The following is a 14,424-nucleotide window of genomic DNA, read 5'->3' as shown; positions in this document are numbered from 1 at the left end:
TTGTCCTGGAGTGTTAGGTTCTTGGAGCAGTTCTAGGATTTGCTAGGGTTAGTATTTGATCCGAAAGGAGGAGAAGATGCTAGTGTTTGGGATACACCCTAAATGATAGGAAAGAATTATTCTTTTAGCTCATGTCAGAGAAGAGCATTAGGGTATCTGTGAGGTGACATATTGGACACTTCTGGGACACAAGTGTTGAAGCGAAGAGAACCAGCTAGTGTTGATGCTAACAAACAAAACTTCAAGCCAAAAAAAACAAAATATAATAATAAGAAATATATGCTTATCCCATTATTGTAATTGTAACATTAGAGTTAGGTAACCTATTAACCACATCCATTTCATTAGAATGGAAGGGGGGGTGTTACAAATTCTTTCCAGAAATTTGAGGTAAATTTGCCATCTCCATATGAGATGATATTCTTGGGTATACCATGAAGTCTAAATATTTCTACCATAAAAATATGAGAAATATCAATTGCCTTGTAGGTGGGTTTAAGAGCTAAAAAATGAGCTACCTTGCTCAACTTATCTACCACCACCATTATGGAATCATGCTTCCTAGGTGTCCTCATCATCCCGGTGATGAAGTCCATTGAAATTAATTCCCACTTCCACTGAGGAATTAGGGATGGTTGCAACAATCCCATTGGATGTCTACATTCCACTTTTACTTATTGGCACTCCAAGCATCTAGAAATATATTTGGCCACATCCTTTTTCATATCTAGCAAATAATATACCTTTTTCATAGTTTTTATCATATTTTGGTAACCAGGATGGTAATAATATGGTCTTTTATAAAATTCATCCAAGATGAGCTTCTTCAAGTCACCCATAAAAGGTATATACCACCTACCTTTGAATTTCAGCATTCCATCCTTTGCAAGTGAGAAACACTTACTCAATGCCCCTTATGGCTCTTGTTGTAGGTGTTCCTTCACTTGATGGTATTCCCTATCCTACTACATTGCCTCTTTAATATTTTCTTGGATGTCGACTTCACAAATACTAATAACTTCCACATGACCTAATTGAAACCTTTTGCTAAGTGCATCAACTACTTTGTTTTCATTTCCCTTTATGTACTTGATTTCAAAATCAAATTCACTAATCAAGGTTATCCACCTTGCCTATATAACATTCAGCTTAGGCTAATCAAATAGATACTATGGTTGTCCATGATCTGACATCAAAAAAAAAATCCTACCAAGGAGGTAATGCCTCCACATTTTTAATGCATGCAATATAGCTGCTAATTCCAAGTCATGAGTGACATAATTCCACTCATGTTCATTCGACGTCCTTGATTCATAATAGACCACCTGTCATTTCTTGCATTAGGACTCCACCGGGCACTTCCTTGCAAGAATTTGTGCACACCACATAATACTTTTATGGGTTTTTATTCTCAATGTTGGTGCATGGGTGAGCTAGTATTTTAATTTCTCAAAGATAGCCACACATTCTGCTATCCATTGGAATTTAGTTCCTTGTCTTTGCAACGTTGTGATTGGGTGTCCATTCTTGGAGCAATTAAAATACCCGACCAATCCCATGAAGAATCTAAATTCTATCACATTCTGATGAGTATGCCACTCCATAATGGCTTTAATCTTCTCCATGTCTACTACCACTCCTACCTTGGAAAAAATATTTCCCAAATATTTGCATATAACTTGTGCTCCCTTAGCTATTGTAATATTGCTGCAAAATTTTCTTCATGCTCCTCCTTGGTTTTCGAATAGACCAAGATGTCATCAACAAAAACCAATACAAATTTTTCCAAACCTAAACTAAGAAAAGTATTCATTAAACACATAAAAGTTGTTGGGGCATTTGTGAGCCCAAATGACACAACCACAAATTCATAGTGCCCATACCCAGTTATAAAAGTCATTTTGTGAATGTCCTCATCTTTGATCTGTACCTGATGGTACCATAGACCTCAAGTCAATATTTTAAAATATGGTATCCCCTCTTAACTGATTAAACAATTCATCAATCCTTGGAAAAGGATACATGTTCTTTATGGTGGCTTTAGTTAATTATTTGTAATCATTATATAAACTCACAGTGTTGTATTTCTTCTTTACAACAACAAAGGTGATCCCCAGGGTGATATGTTGGGTCTAATTTAACCTCGGTCCAACATTTCCTTTAATTGTAATTTTGTATCTACCAACTCCAATGTATTCATTCAGTATGGAGCCTTCAACATCGACGTCGATCCTTGAATTAATTCAATTGATAATTCAATTCCCTCCTTAGTGACAGTCGTGGGATATCTTCGGGGATCACATCACTAAATTATTTTATTATTGGGTTTTCCTCCAAAATGTTGTTAATTTCTAATTCATTGGTCACTTGGAAAATGTACAGTTCACACCCCTTTCGACAACATCTTTTCATCTAAAGCACTGTTAATTTCTAAACATTCATGGGTTTTCTCTTACCTTGTAGTGTCATTCTTTTCCCTTCTTCATTGAAGCATTATATTGACTTGTTATAATAATCGATTTGGTCTTATGTTTTTCCAACCAACCTATGATGACTAATATATCATCTGAACCTAGTGGTAATAGGTTCAAATAAGCTAACATGGGCATGCTATCTATTATAATCAAGCACAATTTCACAAAGTTCTCAACTCGCCTGTTAGTCCCTATTTCTAGTTGCACCAACCATGATTTTTCATGGGCTATCTTCTACAATGCACATTTCTCTAACACATTGGGGCTAACATAATTGAAATTAGAACCTAGGTCTATCAAAATTGAAAGTGGTTGGTTATTGACCATACCTTCCATCTTGGTTATTGTTGCCTAATGGTCATCCTAGTATTTTCCAAGGTAGCATAGATTTGCGACATGCTCTATGCCACATCTCTTATTATCTTATCTTCTTGCACATTGTACACCCTTGGAGCTCTCTATTGTTGATGAGGGTAATCCCTCTATAAGTGGTTTTATCCACAAGTCCAACACAACATCGGTCCTCCTATGAACCTCTTTGATTTTTCTTTTTCATGATTTTTTAAATGGTCTTTATCAGTAGTAGTAGTCTTCTATTCCTTGGGAAATAGTGGAAAACCTCTGTTTCCTTTTCCTAGTTTATGTCCTACAGACCTCTGTCCCCTCCGTTTAAAACTAGGTTTTCCCTTTGTTTTCCAATCAACCCTAAAATCATACTTGTGTTTGGATTGTTCATAAAAATATATCATCTTCCTTGTAGTATCCTCCAATGTTTTAGGCTCATCAAAATCTATTCTTTCCCTAAATTCCTATGGTAGTCCATTGAGGTACCTTTGTTACTTCACCTTCTCGTCATTGACGTAAGGCACATACCTCAACAACTCTAAGAACTTGGTTTTATATTCATCAATTGTCAACTACCCTTGTTTGTGATCATAGACTTCCTTGGCCTTACTATCATAATACCTTTTCGATAGGTACCTTTCTTGGAAATACCTGTCAAATATCCTCGGCTTCCTCAGCCTTCTTCACCTCTCCATCAAAGGTAGGAGGCTTTTCCTTTTCAAATTGTTTTGGCATGAAGTCTATTCCTTTTCTTTTATATTCATAATGTCTTTTAATAGAAGCACTAGATAATTGATCATTGTTGTTTGTCCTCCTCTATGGAGTACTTAGTGGAGTTCCACCCCTCATTAGATTCTCACTTTCCTGCCTATTCCTTTTCTTGGTTCTACTGCATTCTGCACCATTAGTCCAATTCATGCTTCCAAAGTCATGATGAACTCTTCTTATACATGTAGCTGGCACCTAGTTCATGTTATTTTTGTCTTTATATATCTGATAGGCTTTACAATATGACTTCATTTACTTTTTCTTTCTTTTTCTAAGCTCTGAAAATATTTTCATTATCATTCTTGTGACTTCTTAATCAACGCTTAGAATTCTAATAGTTTACATCCAATCAGGGGAGTCTTCCCCTCTCATCTTTCCTACTAATTCTCCCCCTTGACCATCTAGGATATATCTGTGTTGTATTGTGTCATTCTATTGTCCATTACTTCTTACTCTTGCTATTATTTGGTGTCTTCTTATGTGTTTTCATACACACATAACTATTAGCCAATCAACAATCCTAGTAAAACATGCTCATCATCACCTTGGTAGATCTTTCATAAGCATATGGATATGAGGCTATATGAAACACCAAATTTCAAGTTAGTATAACTGCTAGAAGATAATTAACATATCAAAAGCAACATTTGCATATAACATGCAATCCATAACCAAAATGCTACATGCAACACACAATAAACATTCACTATGGATTACTACATTTTGTAACGGATGTTAAAAGTGTCCTTCTAGGCCCATTCAATCCAAGTGTAGGACCTGGGCATTATATTCCACATTTTAATAAAACTCCAAATTTTATCTCCAAAGGTCCAGTGTAGAACCTTTGCTCTGGTTCCCTAGAGCCCTATTCTATTTAATTTTAAGCCCATCCAGGTCTAATGTTGAACCATGCTCTGGTATCACTTTGTAGCAATCCCTTCCACCCCTCTTTTAGGTTAAATGGGTGGTTTTACTTTCAATCAACCCAACCTGCATGGTCTCATTATGGAAATTCAGTTATATAATTCCTCCTTTCCCAAATTAAGTGGAATTAAAAACAGGTACCAGGTCCATCACATTCAACTCATCGAGGTCTTTCTGATAATATAAATTTTATTATGTTCTGATGCGAAGATCAAAATTTATATTCATTTTAAGTTTTTTTTTTTTTACCCCTCCGCATAAGCAAGGTCCTGCCACATGGCACCTACATGACCCTCGCATGGAAACCCCACCTCATCCTGGTGGTTCCACATCATTCCTTGTACCAACATGACCATGGCCAAGTTCAAGGTCACCTAAACTATGGACCCAAAAGTCTAGCCCTCACGTGTTAATTATTTATTTCATGTTATATCGACTTCTTGGGGAATACATTGTTCCCATTAACTTACACTCGAAAAATGTTCTAGACTCCAAGACCTTCAATCTACCTTCTATCCACATGCATGTCTGGGCCTAGCTCACATCTGGGCCTCTCAACTTCACCTTCTCGCACTCGCCCTGAATTCCCTAGGTTTTCGGATGCATCTGCCGTCCATAATGAAATATAGTTCCACACCACCTTTCCACTAGGGAGCCTCACTCCAATTTGTTGTTGAAATATGGCTTACGATGGAATTAGACCCCTGAGCGCTATCATGTGTTCCCATAATGAGTATCATTTCAAATATAGCTTATCTGGGTTACTCACATCCAATTTGCAGTTGTATCTAGCCCATCCGGATCTGGTCTCCCTGTGACATACCAAGTGACATTTCTTCTAGACATTTGAACTCCCGGGTATATCCAACAAACCTAAATCTAACTCGAAAATGAAGGAAATTTTTACCTTATTAACTTAGAATGGTTTTCTAGAATTTCTTCAATCATTTAGGGATTAAACCAAGGTTACCCTAAGAAAATAGTATTATCCAAACATGCACAACCATAAGAATACATTCTTACAACAACACAATGAAATTATAGTGCTAACCATTAATAAAATACATTCATGGAGATGTAAGTCTGCCTATCACTCAAGCATTGAAACAAGCTAATCCATGGCCATGATACTTTGATCTTCCAACTATGGCAACACTAGACTACTCTAAGATCATATTTGAACAACTCCATCAAATCCCCTAGTATATTTATGTGTATAATGCATTATTTTATTTATTATTCCAAGAGTAAGGAAATCAAAAATTAGTCATGCACAATAGAGATCCATGGCAATCCATATACAACTCTGTAAATAGAAAAACTATTTAATGCTCAAACACAAATATCATCTAATAATCGCAGTAGTTAAAGCATGGAATTTAACACACCATAGCAGTTTAATTGGATTTTTAAATAGTCATCATAAATCATACAAGTAACTATGAAAATCAAGAAGTATATCAACAATTACAGGGATCTACAAGTCCCTCATATCATGAGAACAATCATACAATGCATCTCATTGCAACTACATAGGAAAACATATTCCTTCATTAATAGTGTTGATACTCTCATTGTTATATAACAAAAATGTTCATAATTCAAGTGCAATAGGTATACAAAGAGAATATAAGTAAGGAAATTATATTATTATCTTTGAGTGGTTGGAAACTAAGGGAGGTACTTCAACTCTCCTCCAAACCGTAGGCCAACTACACTATTTTTATTTCTTGTAGTTAACCACCCCCAAGCTATATTCATAATTTGAGGAGTTAAGTGCCAAATGGTATTACACTAATACCAGTCAACCAAATAAACAAGAATAAGAATCCATTCTCCAAGTGGTTTATCAACCACCTTCAACAATAAGCACCAAGGAGGCTCTTGATTCAAACTAAATTCATTTCACAAACCAATAGGAATAATGGCCCACTGTCCAGGTGGTTTTTCAACTACCTACAACAGTAGGCACCACAGTGTTGGAAATAATACTGAGAGGGGGGGTGAATCAGTATTATCAAATTCTTTTCAATATATCTTCCAGATTTATACTTTAATTTATTCTTCAGATATTGATCATTAATTTGTATGTCAGTACCATATAATAATGAGCAAGAACAAGGAAAACAGATAGTCACACCAAAGAACACCAGTTATAAGGTGGAAACCCAATGTGGGTGAAAACCACCTGCTGCAATACGTCTCTATCTTCTTTTAATTAGAAACTTCTTTTACAATGATTTTGTACTGGTGTAGTGCTTTACCAGTACGCAGGCTGCAACCTGCTGAGAGCTACGACCCTCTCTCATTTTCCAGTCTCTCCTGGAAGGGAGCTACAACCCCCTTAGTTCTTGTACTAGCTGAACTACTAGTACGTAGGTGTTGACCTACTTCTTTTCTTCCAAGGACCCTTTTCATAAATTTTCAAACTGGATCCATGAACATCAAATAATCATCAAGTACATGTGAATCAACCAATCTCCTTTTACAATCACCTAATGAATCAACCAATAACTTCTCAGAATGCAGTAACCAGAAAAGCAATACCAGTAATCTAAACCCAGAACTCTGCAGCAATAGATAAAAGGCAGCCAACAAATATGTTAAGAAAAGTCTGCAACTTCACTAATAGAAACCTGCGAATATCCGCAATTCTTCTGTGTCTGGACTGCGCAGCTCCACACCTGCGCTACGGACCCCCGCACCTGCACCTTCTGCTGCGCTGCGTACCTCCGCTCTTGCACCTTCTACTGCGCTGCGGACCCCGCACCTGCACCTTCTGCTGCTCTGCGTACCTCTGCACCTGCACCTTCTGCTGCGCTGCAGACCCCCCGCACCTGCGTTGTGGATCACCTGCGGACCTTCGAATAGAGCCAAATTAACAATCCTCCAATGTGCCACAGACAGTCAGATCCACAGATCTAATCATGCGCCAGAGAGATCACAACCTATCAATAGATCCGCCTTATAATTTATAGATTTTAACTTGATTTAGATCTAGCTTTTCAAACCGATCACCCAACATTTCAGATCTTAAGATATTCAAATTTCACAAGTGACTAGCCAAATGATCTCCTTTCCTTTTTATAGGCAAGCCCTTACTCAAACCATGGATCAAAACCATAGAAAACCAATACAAGGGACCCAAAACCGGGGTTCAATAATTTAGATGCTATACCACAGACCAAAACCATATGATCATATACGTCGGACTAAATACCATGGACCACCATAGGATTTCCCACGTGCGTGCGCTTTTCTCTGCATGAAAGTGCATGTACTTGGGGTCCGCACCTTCTGTTCGGATAACCTGCGGACATGACCGCACTTTGTGAATGGCGTGCCTGCGGGCCCGCACCTTTTGAACGGTGTACCTGCGAACCCCTTATTTTCTATCATTTTGAGAGCCTGAACAGAGATTTGCCACTTGAGTGAGTTTCCATCAAGTACAACACCTATGCCATAGCACCAAACCTGAATCATAATGCCAACACACAGTGACCTATACTCCAACAAAAACCAATTACAAAGAATTCACTCAAGGCTCAAGGAGTTGCACTTTAGTTCCAGGTAGATGAACACACTACATGGGTGGTTTATCAACTGCTTCTCTAATATAGCATTGCAAGTGTCAAGAACCCACTTTCCAAGTGGTTTATCAGCGCACTAATAAAGTACATAAGTGATTTATCAGCCCCAAGGAAAGCACTTTGTGGCTTATTGGATCCTTTCAACAAGCATAAGGATGTATCAACCTGTCAAGTGGTTTATCAACTTACCTTCAGCGAGCACCCCAGTGGTTTATCATCTCAAGGCTAGCACTAGATGACTCAATTCCATTGAACTCTCATTGACCAATTGAATCATATGAACATGCATAGGTATTAGCAAGAATAGGGAATACCATCCAAAAAACATAACATAGGCTAGAAAGGTTATTTCTCCTCATAAAATTTACGTCCATTACTAATTTGTGCTTCTACATTCTCTTGCACTATCCACCACTACTCAATTTTTTTGTGCATCCACTTGTGCATAACTTAGCATATATCCTCCCCTATCCCCTTTCAACTCACTTCACATATTTTTTTACATGTGTTTTGACCACATCAATGCTTTCCATGAGGACTAAGATTACATGATCTCGTTCTCCACTCAGGGATCCCATTCCTGAATTTAACACTTGCACCGGCAATGCCACAAATCCTTCAGGGAGATAGGTGGTGGAATTAATACAATGGCTTAGGTTTACAAGTAAATCCTCCTCATACCTATGAATCTATGCCCACTCCTCTCAGCTAGTCAATGTTTTCATTTCCACATTATTTACATGAATTACAATTCATAGAAATATTTACAAGAGGGATAAAAAAAAAGGATGTCACATCCCCTTTGATTAAAAATGAAGAAACCAAACAAAGAGGAGAACCCATAAAATAGAAGGCATAAATGAAAGTAAATAACTTGAGTGCCTTACCCTTAATACATAACCAAGTCGAGTGCGATAAGACCTGACCTGAGAGCATCCAATGCAGAGGAAATACCTTCTTCCTTAATGAATTTATAGACATTTTCCTTATACTGTCATGATTTTTCCTTCCTTATGCCACTCTCATATTAGGGAAGGTCCCAAGCATGGACGTATATTGATTTCCATCATTATTCTTAGAGTTCTTTTGTGATCATTGACTCACCTTCTACTACCATGAGTGCCCATACGATAACCACTATATGTATTTTATCCCACAAAAACCCAACTCTGTCCCCCATGCACTGAATCATATTTTATCCTTGTGAGAAACTTATGGCTTAGATCCTCGATATAAGAATTGTTGTAATCTAGCGAAAAGTATGCACTAGTCACTAGTAGGATAGAACATAGAGTAAGATTAAAGAGTCATATGCATCACTTGGAGGAGAACAGTTACACAAAGTAGTAGAGAGCTAGAAAAATAATACTAGTATTAATATATCCTTAACAACCAACCATAAAACATAGATCCAAGTACATTCATAGTTATATCCTTGATTAGACAATTACAACAATTTAATTATCTCAACCGATTTGACTGAGCCGACTTGGTCAGTTGACTCGATTGATTATCATACCAACTTACAATAAATTCTTTGGTGATCCAACTCGATTGGGCTAGTCAAATGAGTCGATTAGCCCCTCCAACACCTCCCCCACCCTCAATTCTTTCTTTGTCCTGAAGAAGGAGGAGACTTGGAGAATTACAAAATTTGAAGAAGTGTAGTTGAAGAGGATAGAAGAAATAAAGAGTAATAAAATAAGATCATATTGGTTGAGTGTTGAATAATTGTTTTGTATTCAATGGAGAAGGATGTGTGCTTTTATGTTGATGTGTTGGTTAGTCGATTGATCCTGTAGGTTGATCATCCATTGTTACTTGTACTCCTTCCCAAGGGCTCAAGATGCAAATCCCTCTTCTTTCATTTCCCCCAATGACTAGTTGGAGCCTTCAACCTCTGATTCTGGAATGTAGGACTACTCTTGTGATACAAATGGGCCACATTCTAACATTCTTGGCTCAAATAATTGAAACTTAGGTTGATGCGGAGTTGAATGTACTTAGGGGATTGGAACAGGGATTTCTCCAAATGTCGTTTGATAGATTATGGGTGTAAGTGCTTGAAGATGTTTGTAAAATGGTGACTAGTATTTCATGTACTGTTGAGCTTGCACCTCTAGGGTTTTCATATCTACGAAATATTTTAATTTTTTTCACACGAAGCTCGTTTGAGTAACTATTAAGTTAGGGGTACCTTATTGCTCTAATTATTGGACTTTTTCATTAATATTCTATAGGCACTCAGTGGAATTGGAGGCTTCAATTTGTGCTTTCTTTCCTTCTCTGAACCACTTCCTTTCCTCCTACAATAACTTACTTTCTTCCTTATTTCCTTTCACTATTTGATTTTCTAGTGAAATTGTAGCCTGATTTTCAAATGTGATATGTTGTCATGTTGATAAGTCTTGTATTGACATATGTTGTTCCATAACTACATGTGTTCAACAAATAAGTCATTCAATTGTTGAGAATGACCTTAAGTGTTGCAACCCTATACAATGTTCTTCCAAGCTTCTATTTGGCTTGTGTAAAGGCCTTGTATTTTTTTTGTATAATAGTTGAAAATTTTGATTCTCTTGTTCTCTAGCCTTCTATTGAAAATGGGAAACCTTTTAATTCCTCTATACATTGTGATCTACCAATTGGTAGACCAATTTTTGAATAACAGTAAGTGGGTCATCAATCTGGGCAGGGATGTCAATTTAGAGTTTTTCAATTGCTAGGCTCATGCAACTTGACCAGTTCTCCTCTTCTTGTTGCTTCTTCTGTCTCAACTTATCATTGTTGGTCAACATATTCTTCCATCTTCTCCTAGCATCCTTCACTATATATTCTAAACAAGAAAAGACATGCGTATTGGATGCATATGTTAAATCATATGGCAAGGTAGTTGTTTTGGACTCTTCTTGCACTTCTGGATTTTTGCACTTTTCTACGTCCTTCTACACATGTCGAATTTTTGATGATCATATCCCTAATGTTTGAGAAAATATTTCCAGCAGGGTCGACTAGGTAGTTTTCTCCTATTCTTGGGGTGCGTCATGTACTTCTTATGACTCTGGTTCTACTTTAATTATGGTATCCTTACCTAGGTTTGTTGGGCCAACCTATTCTGATGAGATTTCTTGGGTGTCAACGTATGTTTCCTTTTGTTTGTTTCCCACCATTATCCCCTACAACATATGTTGGATTGACTTGTGGTGAGTTCGTGGTAAGTTCAATTTTTGGGATCTCTATTTTTTGCTTCTAAACCCCACTATGCTAACGTTAAATTTTATGGAGGTGTTCCTATTGGTACACCTGACTGTGTTTTTTATTCTTGTTATTGATTTTCCCATTCCTTCTATTCCATCATTTTTTTTTATAGCCTCAATAAAAATTTCTTTTGCTTGGCCTAGTACTGTAATATATCTGGTCCAACTGACAACCCTAGGTATTCCTATGGGTTTTTCTTCTTTCTTGTAGATTTTCCCTCAATTTTTATTTCTTCCAATCCCTATTTTTCTATCGCATCCAATTGTTTCTCCAACTTAGGATCATCAAGAGTGATGTCTTTTAAAATTTCTTTCTAATTGATCCATATTGCTTGTTTTCTTACCTCAATCATTTTTTCAGCCTCCTTACTCATCAGCTTCTTAGAAGTCTCCAGTAGGGGCCCAACAAGAAAACCTTGAATGAAACTGTGTATTTTTCAGTTTCCCTCTCTTCTTCTTGTTCTCCATCTGTGAACGGAAGGAGGAATTTAGTTTGAATCTTCCAAGCAACCTCTAGTATAAGGGAGAAAATGTTTTCTATTAACTTAATTCACCACAAATTTGTTGTATCAAAGGTTGGTGTGGTAATTACTTGGGTTGTACATCGTCAGAATTGACATACCATATCTTCATCATGTCGAGACCTAGTTGAATGTTTGATATGCTAGGTAGCATTCAAAAAATATGTTGAGATACTCTCCATTTATTCGACACTAGTTTTAATTTAATTCACTAATTTCTGAAAATTTATTGTGATGAGACCAACTCATGGGTACCCAACCGCTCATCTACAAAAGGCTTGTAAGTTTTCATCAAAGGGACAATCTTCTTTGTAAGTTTCACTTCGCCAACTGGTGAAACCTGCATCATAGTGAGCCAAAGTAAAAGAGACAGGAATAAAATTGCCTTACCAGAGTTTTTACATTCTTGGAAGTTGGTCTTCAACATGTTGGGAACATGGTATTCCCAGTTATATTTTTTTCCCGACCTTGTTATCTGACCAATGGCTTCCAACATGTTCAATTTGATGTTGGATGCTCAACAAGATGGAGTAAGGAATATTGAGACTACTGTGAAATCCCATTTGACTCAAGGGTCCTAGACTTGACTGATAATAAGTCCTTTTGAGTTCTTTATTGTTATCCCACCTATGAATTCTCTAATCCATGCATTAGATTCAACATTTTTTGGAATTTTATCCCTGGTATGCAGCAACCCATTAATTTTATAGATAGAAGTAGTTATAATGGGTAGTGGCTTATCCAACCAAAAACTATCATCATGATACCAACTAGTTATATATTTTCCATCTCCCTCCTTTAATCACTGGAAATCTGCGACCAAGGGTACACCCAAATAGTATTGAATTCCATCTTGCTGCAACAACTATACATTTGTAGTCCACTTCTTTTCCACAATGCCAATTTTTTTAAAGCTACATAATTCTTTTCCCATGAAGTCTCATCAAATTTTCCCAATTTTATGTTGTGGAGTTAAAACTGCAATTATGTCACACTATTATTCTCAAATTGGGCCTTTTCTCTTGCCTCTGTGGTGGTGTATTTGTCTTGGAAGTGTGCACCTCTCCTTGCCATTTTGAAGTCATCCTAGTATTATTTTTCTCGTAAACACTCAAGGACATTTGAGTCTAAGATTGTTGGACTTGAAATGTTTGGAATTTTAGAGAGCTTGACTGTCGTAGTTGGAGAAAACTCAGAAACAATGGTGGGTAAGTTTAGTGCCTCACTTGGGTCACAAGGAACCGAAAAAGAAAATTTTCAAGAGATTAGGGTTAGGGTTTGGCATCAGGCGACCCCGAGCAGACCTGCTCCTGGTCAAGGTGCAGGGGATCTCGTATCCACCTGCTGAATCACAGACCAATATAACGACAGAATAACTAAGGGAAGAAGGATCCGAGAATAGGATAGTCTGGGAGGAAAATGACTGATGCGAGCGGGGGGGGGGGGGGGGGGGGGAGAGAGATCCCCTCCTACAAGGCAATTACCGCAGGAGAATCAAGCCGAAATGGAGCAAACGGCAGATTTGGGAATCGCAGCAAGGACGCGCCGGTAATGGGAGCGATATGGCAAGCTAGGATGGGGAACAAATGTCTACCGCGAGCAACAAAAAAACCTAGGTTTGTTGTTCCAAATAATAAATTGGAGGAGTACAAGGGATATATGAAAGACCATGCACTCATCTGCAAGTTTGTAGGAACATGGCCATCTAAGAAAGATCTGACGAAATGGATACAACAGAGGTGGAAGCCTAAAGGGCATATAGATCTTAAATTGGGGGCAAAAGGTTTTTTCACAATTATATTTGCAAACCTGGAGGATAAGGAAAGGATCTTTGAGGAGGGTCCATACTTCTTCAACAACGCAGGGCTCTTCATGAGGCAATGGGAAGAATGCTATAATATGGAAAAAGAAAAAATGCTAGCAACACCAGTTTGGGTCAGACTATTTGGGCTCCCGATAGAGTTCTGGGATCCAGAGATTCTAGAAGGAATTGGGAACTCAATCGGGACCTTTGTGAAGGTAGCAGAAACCACCAAGAGAGGCAGATATACATCTTATGCCAGAATTTGTGTCTACATGAATATCACAAAACCGCTGCCAGATCATGTTGAAATAGAATATCATGATGAGGTCTAGAAATAGCCAGTTGATTACAAACATATTCCTTTCAGATGTAGATGATGCCATGAGTATGGCCATTTGTTCAAATATTGCCCGATGAATGAAGTTGATACACCAACAGATCAGGGAGATGGAAAGGGAAGTATGGAACAAGAGAGGAGGACTAACGAAGGAAACAGGGGAGGGTTCACAGAAGTACTGAGAAGAAGACGACCCCAAAAAGGAAAAACCAAACTAAACCCCTCTCACCCAGAAAGCACTCAGAAAATCCAGAACTAGTTTGAGGTTCTTCATGAATTAGAAATGGAAGTGGAAAGTGAAGAAGGGGAAGATGAAATAGGGGAAATCCAGAAAGAAAATAAAAAGGAAAAGAAAGAGCCAAATAGTATGGAATTGGAAAAAGAGAAGGAGAGGGGAGACCGGG

The 14,424-nt window shown here is 37.7% G+C and overlaps 1 protein-coding gene across 1 annotated transcript; it reads left to right on the top strand.

Moving 5' to 3' along the window:
• Nucleotides 1-13,430: 13,430 nt before the first annotated feature.
• On the top strand, nucleotides 13,431-14,015 carry LOC149205867 (uncharacterized). Its single transcript, XM_089397529.1, has one exon. The coding sequence runs from the start codon at nucleotides 13,431-13,433 to the stop codon at nucleotides 14,013-14,015; it is 585 nt and encodes a 194-aa protein (XP_089253655.1).
• Nucleotides 14,016-14,424: the final 409 nt, after the last annotated feature.

This window comes from Pinus tabuliformis, chromosome 1_2 (assembly GCF_031772625.1).
Source record: "Pinus tabuliformis cultivar Carrire ecotype Pingquan chromosome 1_2, CPIR1, whole genome shotgun sequence".
NCBI lineage: Eukaryota > Viridiplantae > Streptophyta > Pinopsida > Pinales > Pinaceae > Pinus > Pinus tabuliformis.
Note: the sequence above shows the minus strand (reverse complement) of the source record. Positions and strands in the feature narration are given on the sequence as shown.